Raw genomic sequence first — 11,332 nt, 5'->3', positions numbered from 1 at the left:
TAACCCCAACCTCCGGCTTTTGTAGTATGGTTGTAACTTCCATCTGAAATCAGGAGAATGGTGTCTGTTGGGTTGCTGTGTAGGAAAAAGTCAAGTGGAAGTGGAACTTGGTTAGGTGGAAGAATTTGGTCCTGAATGTCTTGGGCCGTGTAAGTTGAGCCCTCCAAAGTACTAAGTAAATGAATTGTAATAACTAGTAATTCGACTTTGACACTCCATTCACTTCTTCACAAACTTGGGAATCAGTTCACCATGAAGGATCTATGTAATTTGCACTATTTCCTTGGTATTCATCATGCTCACCGTGATCAGACGGGTATCCATCTCAAACTGGACAAACATGGCTTGTGCAAAACCAATGGCCTCACTGGTTGCTTCAGGTGCAAAATTATCAGCTCATGATGGTGATCCAATCGCTGATGCTATTCTCTATCGAAGTACTGTAGGATCTCTTCAGTATCTGGCCTTTACAAGACCGGATATCACTTACTCTATTAATCAAGTGTGTCAGCACATGCATAACCCCCGCACTACACACTAGGAAGTTTTGAAAAGAACACTACGGTACCTAAAAGAAACCATCAACCATGGTTTCCTAATCAGCAATGGACCCCTTGTGCCACTTACAGCGTATTCAGATGTCGATTGGGCCGGAGATGTGTATGATGGACGTTCAATAACTGGTTACTGTATTTATTTGGGTCAGACTCTAATCTCTAGGGCTGCCAAGAAACAACCAGTGATGTCTCGATCAAGCACAGAATCTAAATACCAAGCTTTAATCGTTACATCAGTTGAACTTTCATTGATCCGAAGTCTACTCAAAGATCTATGTATCTACATTACCACCACTCCAATAATTTGGTGTGACAACATAGGCGCAACAAGTCTTGCTGCCAATCCCATTTTCCATGCAAGGACGAAACACATAGAGGTGGATTATTATTTCGTTGTGATTGTGTCACTTGAAAGGACATTCAAGTTCAGTATATCTCCATGAAGGATCAGGTTGGAGACCTCTTTACCAAAAGTCTCACAGCTCCAAGATTCAAAGTCTAACGAGACAAACTAATTGTGACTAAAAATCCCATTAGTTTGAGGGGGATAATAACAGAATTATCACTATCAAAGACTTGGTCAATACCGATCCACTATGTTATCCCTAATCTCTCTCATTCGTGTTTATCTATTGTAAACTGGTTTCCTAAGATCAAAGAACCACCTAGCTAAACTAATAGAGTTCCAATTCTCCATGCTCTTATATAAAACAACACGAATACTTCAATGCAAAACAACACTTTTCAAACTCAAGATTATCTAGTCTTTTAGTTCTGCCAGTGTGAAACAACTATGGCACAACTGCAAGTGCCGTTTTTGCTTGGTACCCCACTTCTTTAGGCTCGATAAGGTTAGGGCTTTCGTTAGTATTTACGTTTCCCTTCATCCCTCCACATTCACATCGAACCACAATAACTTTCAAATCAATCTATAGAGAGGATTAGGCCTGGAATCACATAAATGGGCTCCGCTAAAGAACCCCAAATACATCGTGTAATGTGAGAGTGAGTGAAGCAGAGGAGTAACTATCATAGTGACTTGCATCTCAACCACAAAGTTTTCTATTTCACCAGGTACAAAATTTGATTACCTTGAATCATGTTCAATAGATGCACGCATAAATGGCGACAAGAGCTGTTTGCAATACATCTTCAATAAGCAACGAGATCAATATCAGATCAAAATCTTCTTGGGCTTTTCTATTATAGAATCGTGTGGAGTTAAGAGGAAGAATAAGCAGCCGCGTGAGGAAGGGCCCGCGGAAGAAGACGACCTCGACAGGAAGAAAAGACCGCCGATCCCGGCACTGTTCTCAAGGGTAAATTTGTCCAAAAATATGGAGGAACACTGTACTGACTAGTTTTGCAAATCTTACCTCAACTTTGTCCAATTCTGTTAAATAGGTGTTCAACTTGTAATTTTCCTTAATATTTACCAAGTCTGATCCAAACTTCACCGAGCGATTAACCACCTAAATACTCCTGATAGAAATCACCCATCTTAAACTCCAAACCAACTATATGTAACAAGAAACTCAGATCCATCGACCCAAATTACTCACTTTAAAAACTCAGATAAATTAAAAAGTGTTTTTCCTTGTGGAAAATCGTAGCTATGTAGCTCTTCCAAAGAGGGGGCTTAACTCAGACCCCTCGAGTGCTGGCTGTGGTGTGTTGGTCAAAGGGCAAATAGTAGAAAGTGACGATGCCATTCCTCTGGAGATGGAAAGACATCAGTCAAGTTCTCAAGTTGCACAAAGACACAAGAGTTCTTCTACCAAAAACTAAAAAAAGAAAGAGAGAGTTTCGAGAATTCTGTCTCGAGGGGGTTAATTGCATCGAGACAGAAGAGACAAAAACAGTCGACCGTCAAGTTGACGATTCCAAGGGATTGATGGATTGGCCAATCCTGATCGGTCATCCCCGTGGTGATGTCGATTCTCACCGAATCCGATTCCAAGTCCAAATTTGGTTCGCCTATCCAAAATTTCAATTCTATCAAATCTACCACAGAGACGTATTGGTGCAAGGAGAGAAACTCTCTGAATTAGGAAGAATTACGAGACGACATAAGCAACCCAATACAGAGTAAAAACGAACACAGTTGGGCCAAAGTCCCCCAACAAACAACAATGACTTGGAACAGAAAATTTAAACTTCAAAATATAATTCGAAAACTGAAAAAAAGAGAGGGTATGAGCATTACAAATGTAAAGTATCTCCCCAAAAATAACGAAACTAGATTTTTTTTTGGAAAACAAATAACGAAACTAGTTAAAAAGGACAAAAATGTTCCCGGGAATCCTGTGTTTTTGGAAAAAAAGAAAGACATACTTAATCAACTTCTTCAATCTTGGGGCCAGCACCGCTTCCACCAGCCGAAGGTGCATCGTCTTCCATGCCTTCTCCACCCATATCAGCCCCTGCACCCTGATACATCTTAGCGATGATTGGGTTACACATGCTCTCCAACTCCTTCATCTTGTCATCAAATTCATCAGCTTCCGCAAGCTGGTTGCTGTCGAGCCACTGAATAGCTTGCTCAATAGCATCCTCTATCTTCTTCTTGTCTGCTGCAGCTAGCTTAGATGCTATCTTCTCATCTTTAATTGTGTTCCTCATGTTGTACGCATAGTTCTCCAAAGCATTCTTCGACTCCACCTTCTTCTTGTGCTCCTCATCCTCTGACTTGTACTTCTCGGCATCGTGAACCATCTTCTCTATGTCATCCTTGGACAATCTACCCTTGTCGTTGGTAATGGTGATCTTGTTCTTCTGTCCAGTGGTCTTGTCCTCGGCGGAGACATTCAGGATACCATTGGCATCAATGTCGAAGCAGACAGTGATCTGCGGAACACCCCTGGGAGCAGGTGGGATTCCAGAGAGCTCAAACTTGCCAAGAAGGTTGTTGTCCCTGGTCCTTGTCCTCTCACCCTCGTACACCTGGATCAGGACACCGGGTTGGTTGTCCGAGTAAGTGGAGAAAACTTGCTCTTTCTTTGTGGGAATGGTGGTATTCCTTGGAATCAACACGGTCATGACACCTCCAGCTGTCTCCAAACCCTGGGAAAGAGGGGTAACGTCCAGAAGCAAAAGGTCCTGAACCTTCTCGTTGCCTTCGCCGCTGAGAATCGCAGCTTGAACTGCAGCACCATACGCCACGGCTTCATCAGGGTTGATGTTCTTGCAGAGTTCCTTCCCGTTGAAGAAGTCCTGCAACAGCTGCTGCACCTTAGGAATTCTGGTAGATCCACCGACAAGGACAACTTCATGGACTGTGCTCTTATCCATCTTTGCATCCCTCAAACACTTCTCCACAGGCTCCATACACTTCCTGAAGAGATCCATGTTGAGCTCCTCGAATCTGGCACGAGTGATGGGGGCATAGAAATCAACACCCTCGTATAAGGAATCAATCTCAATAGTGGTCTGAGCAGTGGAAGAGAGAGTTCTCTTCGCCCTCTCACAAGAGGTTCTCAACCTCCTGAGAGCCCTGGGGTTTCCAGTGATGTCCTTCTTGTGCTTACGTTTGAACTCCAGGACGAAGTGGTTCACCATTCTGTTATCGAAGTCCTCTCCACCAAGGTGAGTGTCTCCAGCTGTGGCCTTAACCTCGAAGATACCCTCTTCAATGGTAAGAAGAGAAACATCAAAAGTTCCACCACCGAGATCAAAAATGAGAACATTCTTCTCACCGACACTGGTTGCCTTCTTGTCAAGACCATAAGCAATGGCAGCTGCCGTGGGTTCATTAATAATACGCATCACATTGAGGCCTGCAATGACTCCGGCATCCTTGGTGGCCTGACGCTGAGAGTCATTGAAGTAGGCAGGTACTGTGACAACGGCGTTCTTAACCGTAGCACCAAGGTAGGCCTCAGCAATTTCACGCATCTTTATAAGAACCATGGAAGAGATTTCCTCTGCAGCGAACTGCTTTTCCTCTCCCTTGTATTCCACACCGATCATTGGCTTATCACCAGGGCCAGAAATAACCTTGAAGGGCCATAGTTTGATGTCACTTTGAACCGAGGCATCGGTAAATCTCCTACCAATCAAACGCTTCGCATCTGTAAACGAAGGAACACAACCAGATTGAGTAACAGATGAGATCAGCATTAACAATATAACCAAGCCGTATAGAACATGAATACAATCTTAATAGATAGATACTACATACGCATAAAAACCTCATTGTGGATTATTATAAATCATAAACAAAAAATAAAGCCTATGAATAACAAGGAAATAACTTTACTAATACCAATATCTAAACCATCCAAAGTAGTTGAAGAAAGCCAACATTACTAAATCTGGAAGAAAAAGGATCATAAATGCTTTCAGAGAGATCGATTCGTTCCACGACATGCTAAAGGCAAAACAAAAGCATAGATTCCAAGATATAATAGGAAGAATGGATCGGAACGATGTTACACAGAAAACAAGTCAAGAGGAGATCCACTTGAAGAACAAAAGTATATGTTGAAACAAGAAATCTCTCCAGTAGAACAAATAACAAGGAAATAACTTCTTTTTTAGCACAGCACACATGTATCAACATCAATACACCAAATCTGATGCAAATACAGATTCCATAACCCTACAGATATTCAAACCTCGAGAAAGAAAAGAAATAAAAAATAAAAAAAACAGATCTGGATTTGCTGAGAAAAAAAGAAATAGCAGGAAACTTACCGAAGACGGTGTTGATAGGATTCATCGCCACCTGATTCTTCGCCGCATCTCCGATTAAACGCTCTGAATCGGTGAATGCAACATACGAAGGAGTGGTTCTGTTACCTTGATCATTAGCTATGATCTCAACACGATCGTGTTGCCATACACCAACACAAGAGTAAGTCGTACCAAGATCTATTCCGATAGCCGGACCTTCACCTTTGCCCGCCATTGTTTTGGTTTGAAATTCGAAACAAAATAATGGACGGCAGCTCCGGCGGAAGTTAGCACAGCTAAACTAGGTTTAACTCGAAAGTTAGAGATTCTGATTGCTACGAAGAGAGTGCCTTATATAAGAACTCTAATGGTTTCCAGAAAGTTCCAATGGATACTTGCCATCCGTCGGATTAAAAGAGATGGTCGGTATAAGAAACTTTCCCCATCCGCGTAAAACGGCTCAGTTACGCTCTTCGTTGTTTCCACGAAATTTGTTATTCCGATTTCCGATTAGGAGTAGGGTTTTTTTTTCCTTTGTGTAATACCAAATCTGCCCTGCCCTGTCCTGTCCTGCTGGACGAATAGCCAGCGACCATGTGTACTAAAAATAGGTTCCAAAAGAGCTCATTAACAATTCCAGACGGCATGTGCTGGTTGCCTTTGAGCGTGAGTTACGCAAAGACTTGGCTTTTGGTTGGGAGTAAGCCACGGTTCATGGTATTGGTATCTAATCCACCGACGCCGGTATATCGATATGATACTGATACGAAAGGGTTGTATACTTGTATTACTGCAGCAGAGGCATGGTTTGAGGTATCGCTGTATCGGTATCGTATCGCTCGTACCGGTTTTATAAGTTATTGATCTTGATACCATACCGATATCGTATCGGTGATACGATACATACAAGGGGTAAAATGATAAAAACAAATTCCATTTTTAAGGAGAATCAGGGGCAAATTTGATTGATATAGTCAATTTGTGCAAATACCGAATTGATACCATATCGGTTCTGGGTTGACTGATAACCATTCCGATACCGTGCATTAAAACCATGAGGACTGAGGAGATTGTAAAATGGTCTATGAAACCAATGTATCGGTATTTTGAGGGGCAAAACATCTGATTTGTGTCACTATTGGTATCGATAGTGACTGATAGTGATAGTGATACTAGGACCTTGGAATAGGTCTACGATTTATTCATTTATTTATTAGGAAAAAGAACGCTACCTCGACGCGCGGCTCCTGTGCCCCAGTATAGGGTTGCAGGAAATAACTATCATGTCCCATGAAAAGGCAGATGTTTGTACAACATAAAGTATAGAATTTGTACCTTAGGAGTTAATTGCAATTAGTGAAAGTTATAAAGTCCATAAATTAAATAGGGGAACATGTTCGAGTTGGGCTCATGTTCATGCACGTGAGTGTACGAGAATAACTCCCAGTTGTTCAGATGGAATCCATCCATGTGGGTCCCACAAAGTGGATTCCATCTGAACAGCTAGGAGCTGTTCTCATACGCTCACTTACGTGAACGTGAGTGGTCTCAACATGTTCTTTGTCCAAGAGTGTGCCCCTATGCCCAGACGCGTGGGAAAATGATCACTACACCTTTCTTGGCTGATGCCGACATGCACTCTCATTGGTTGAGGCGCCACGCTCCCGAACAGACTTCATTTTCCCACCAGATAGTAAAATCAGGGTGCTTAATTATGGATGTTTTAGTAATTCTTTATCAAACTAAAATCCTTGCAATCCCTTCATCTTGTGGTGCTTGCAGTTTGGATCTGAGAGCTCGATGCATGGAAGATGCTTCATCCAATAGTGCAAGCTTGATTGACCCAAATTTATTTTTTTTTCCTTTCTTCTCGAGCTCAGCACCATTGGATATCACATCTTTCACGTGTTGAGCTCTCAAACCAGAACTGCTAGGCACTGCGGAGGATTTTTTTTCCTTCTTTCTCACACAAGGAAACCTAAGGATTCACACTACTTAGTTTTATAATTCCTGTTCGTTACTTCATTACAATCAAAGAGGGAAAAAAATTTATAAACAGTAGTGGGAGGAAGCTAGCCTCCATCCACAAGGATTTCCCATGTGACTTTAAATCCTATCTCATAATTTATGATTCAAGTAGGGTGTCAAAACCTAGCCCGAACCGTTAAGATTGATCGAAATCGACAAAAAAAACCCGAGACCGGATCGAATTAATCCTTATTGGATTGGTTTTGGACTGGGGTATGATGGGATCGGCTGAAAATCGGATCGCACCGGACCGATCAATAAAAAACCAAAAATCGAACAAAATGAAACCGATAAAAAAATAATGAGTGTAAGGTTATGAATAATTGAATTGATTTCAATATTAGTGAGCAAATTTATGGTTGTAAAGGAAATTGTTACAAATCAATGAGTATGAGGTTATGAAAATAGAGAAATTGATTTGTAACAATGGTTCTTCCATTGATCTCCTTTTTAAGTGTGGGACAAATGAAATATTTTATGTAGTTGAAAAGAGAGAGAAGAAAATAGGCACAAACCGAACCCAACTTGTTTTTAAAAATTCCGGTACCGAACCGAATCCAAACCGCTATTAACCCGTTATCATAAACCTAAACCGAGCCAAAACCAAATCGCACTGAAATCGAAAAGTCCTTATTGGTTCTATTTCGATTCCCCTAAAAGTCACATCGAAAACAAAAAAATCGGACCCGACCGATTGACTGACACCCCTAGATTCAAGCATCATGGATGGATGGTTTTGGGTATGAAAAGATTTTAAAAATTAAGGCATAGGTAAATTGTGATGTCAGTTTGCTTCAAGCCAATAACAAAGGAGGTTTTGGTTATGTCTTCAGGTCTTCTACAGGAGATCTCCTTCTTGTTGTGTCCATACTAGCTGTTTTCAACAATATACTGGTAGGGGAGGCCTTGGCTATTAAATCAACTTTGGTGGAGGCTACTTCCAATGGTTATGATGTTTTATTGGTTATGTCTGATCATAAAGACATTATCAAATATCTTCAAGAGGGTGGTGGTATCATATCGCTGCAGGTTAAGACAATCTTGGATGATATCCTTTATTTGTCATCCCTTCTTTCTTCATGTATTTTTTACTTATATTCCAATGGAGGAAAATAGCTTTGCTGACTCCCTGGCAAGAATGACACTGTTGGTTACGTGTATGACAGTATGACCTATTTTTGTTCCATGGATTGTGGAGTTTGTTACTTCTCCATCCATGTGTACTATACGTTGATTAAATAAAATTGTTATTACTACCCCAAAAAAATTCTAACAATGAAAGCACCAGTTTTTTTGTCTTCTTTAACTCTATCCATTTTTTACCCACTCCCTCTTTCCCATCCCTTCGGAAAATTATCTCCTGCAATTTCCTGCCCAGTCCAATTTCTTAGTGGCTATAATAAGAGGGGGTGGACCCCACTCGGGCAGAGTGTTCGGGCAAGGTTGGAATGGTCATTACGTCCCCCTTGTTAAGGGCACTAAGAGAACTGGGCTGGACAGAGAATTACAGGAGATAAAGATCCTACCCTCTCCCCCCCCCCCCCCAAAAAAAATAATAATAATAAAAATAAAACCTCTATCCTTGCCAATGACACTAGACGGTATATAATCTCTTGCTCGGTGTATCTTTATCTCCCTCTTCTTTTCCATTAGACCTTTTAAGCAGATTTTTTTTTTTTGGGGGGGGTAAGGTTTTAAGCAGATATTGAAGGGTAGAATGTTGGTTAAGAGAGCATAGTTAGCCATGGATATGGAGTCAATTTCCTGTTTTATATAGTTTGATAATAGAATGTTTTTGCATAGTTCAATTAATTTTGAAACACAATGTACAATTTTGTAAATTGGAACACTCGATTGAATAAGGAGAGGGAGACAAAGATAAACTGAGCAAGAAAATTGACTAACTGAGTAACTGTATCACATTGTTTGGGCCACGGATCCTCTTTTCACTTGAAAGTCCTTGTGAAACTAGAGGGGATTGTCGCTGTGGGATCAGCTGGACCTTGCAACTCTCCCTCCTTTTTGTTTCAATTGTTTGAACTTTCAAGCGAATGGAGAGGAGCCCTGACACGACTAAATATGGTCCACCAATAAGTAAGCGATTAAGATTTTCTATCTATACATGGCACCCTCTTATTTGAGCACTTTCCTATCAAGCGATGAACTCCACGTCTCCACCGCTAAACTATTTGTATTAATTGAATTTTGAATCAATTAATTCAATGCTCTTTTCTAGGTCCTTAGTCGATCGGAGGGTGTCAAACGGTACGGTACCGGTACAGAACCAAATATCGATCATTACAAATATTTCATATCTATACTATACTATATCTAATCGGTTTAGTTCGATACGATAGTGGTTCATTTTTACTATTTTGTCCATATCGATATCTAATTGAATACCAACTTAGTACAAGTATCTCATATCAATATTATACTAAATTTATTCGATATAATACGATAGCATATAACTGGTACAATATAGTACCATATAACCGGTACAGTTTCAGAGTCGATACACAATATGCAGTATGAGTTGACACCCTCTGTCGAGCCCTTGACCTCTTGGAAGCTTGCACTTTATCGACAAGTTATCAACCAACTAGTAGAAAATTAGTAGTTGTTTTCCCGAATGAAATTTACCATATGAGTAGGAATGGGCGAATACCCATTCTGATACCATGAACTAAAATAGTGAAAAAAACCTCTTTAGCGCGCATCGGATTGTTGGAGCTGCCCTTGGGGTGTGTGCCAAACAGCTCGAGTTGTCCGATGTGCATTGCAATCACTGACACGTTGGAGAGGATCATACTCACTAAAACCTGGTTTTGTGTAATGGGATTGGGAAGTCCAGTCAGCGACATCAAAATTTTGCATTGTATGAAAAAAACATGTTCTGCCAAAAAAACACAAATGAAAAAAACATGACCCTGGAGCATGGTTTCGTAATCTTGGATTGGAGTAGCTGATATTGGTCGGATTGGATCGATATCGACCGTGAATGATCCCGATCCATTTGTACATTGAAGGGTGAAAAGACAATAAAAGTATTTTTTTATTAAAGAATAAAAAAGGGGTAAATACTAAATACATCCAAATCAATCAGATTCTGGTTGATATCGGAACCCATCCCGAAATACACCAATACAACCGATATCGAGATTATGAACCATGCCTGGGAGACGTTGTGGTTCACTTCGAATCTTTGAAAATGTTAATTGGTGGTGTAGCCCTTGTACTAGTGTGGTAGCTAATGAAAATGCGCACTGAGACATTCCTTTGGATGAAATACACCAATACAACTGATATCGAGATTATGAACCATGCCTGGGAGACGTTGTGGTTCACTTCGAATCTTTGAAAATGCTAATTGGTGGTGTAGCCCTTGTACTAGTGTGGTAGCTAATGAAAATGCGCACTGAGACATTCCTTTGGATGCGATTTTCGATTCATTAGGGTGGGGTTTGAATAGTCTTTTCCTGCACAAAGGCATAAGTTTGTGCCTAGCTCAGGGTTTTAATAATTGGTATCAGTACCAGTATCGATCTGTTCGATACCGATCAGGATCGGTCAGGTTTACCCTTGCTTTTGTTAAAATCGATCCGATACACCGATACCGAGACTAATTGCCATGGGTCGGAAGACGGACTGTTGTGGACTTGTGGTTAGGCCTGTAAACGAATCGGATTCGACTCGGATGTAATCGGATTCGGATATTTGTTGATCGAATTCAGATACCTCTAAACGGATTCGGATGCAGATCGAATTTGGATTTTCGACCATCCGTTTACACCTCTGCCCTGTATAACCCGAACCTTCCTCCCCCCAGTGGATACAATTCACTCTCAATCCATAGTTTTAGATCATGATTATCTTTTCCTCATATTCTAGAACCTGTTGAATCTTAAAAAACCCTCAAGATCATTATTTACTTAATTTTTTATAATTAAGTATTCGGATTCGGATTTTTATCGGAGTATGCGAATTTTTTTCTGGATATCTCTAAATGAATTCAATTGCTCCAAAACGGATATGGATGCGGATCGAATTCAGATTTTCGGTTATCCAATTAC

General features: G+C 40.7%; 1 protein-coding gene across 1 annotated transcript; it reads right to left on the bottom strand.

Annotated features, from left to right (window-relative positions):
* Positions 1-2,872: 2,872 nt before the first annotated feature.
* Positions 2,873-5,537, bottom strand: LOC122653176 (heat shock cognate 70 kDa protein 2-like). The gene is made up of 2 exons (XM_043847117.1): positions 5,253-5,537; positions 2,873-4,627 (listed from the first exon to the last, which is right to left on the bottom strand). The coding sequence occupies exons 1-2, from the start codon at positions 5,464-5,466 to the stop codon at positions 2,892-2,894; spliced, it is 1,950 nt and encodes a 649-aa protein (XP_043703052.1). The 5' UTR covers positions 5,467-5,537; the 3' UTR covers positions 2,873-2,891.
* Between the last annotated feature and the right edge of the window lie 5,795 nt (positions 5,538-11,332).

Source organism: Telopea speciosissima, chromosome 2, assembly GCF_018873765.1.
Source record: "Telopea speciosissima isolate NSW1024214 ecotype Mountain lineage chromosome 2, Tspe_v1, whole genome shotgun sequence".
NCBI classification, from domain to species: domain Eukaryota; kingdom Viridiplantae; phylum Streptophyta; class Magnoliopsida; order Proteales; family Proteaceae; genus Telopea; species Telopea speciosissima.
This window is presented reverse-complemented; position numbering and strand designations above follow the sequence as displayed.

Coding starts and splice junctions, on each gene's coding strand:
- LOC122653176 (XM_043847117.1), bottom strand. CDS start 5,466: ATGGCGGGCAAAGGTGAAGGTCCGGCTATCGGAATAGATCTTGGTACG. Junction 4,628..5,252: donor TCCTATCAACACCGTCTTCG/GTAAGTTTCCTG, acceptor CTTCGTTTACAG/ATGCGAAGCGTTTGATTGGT.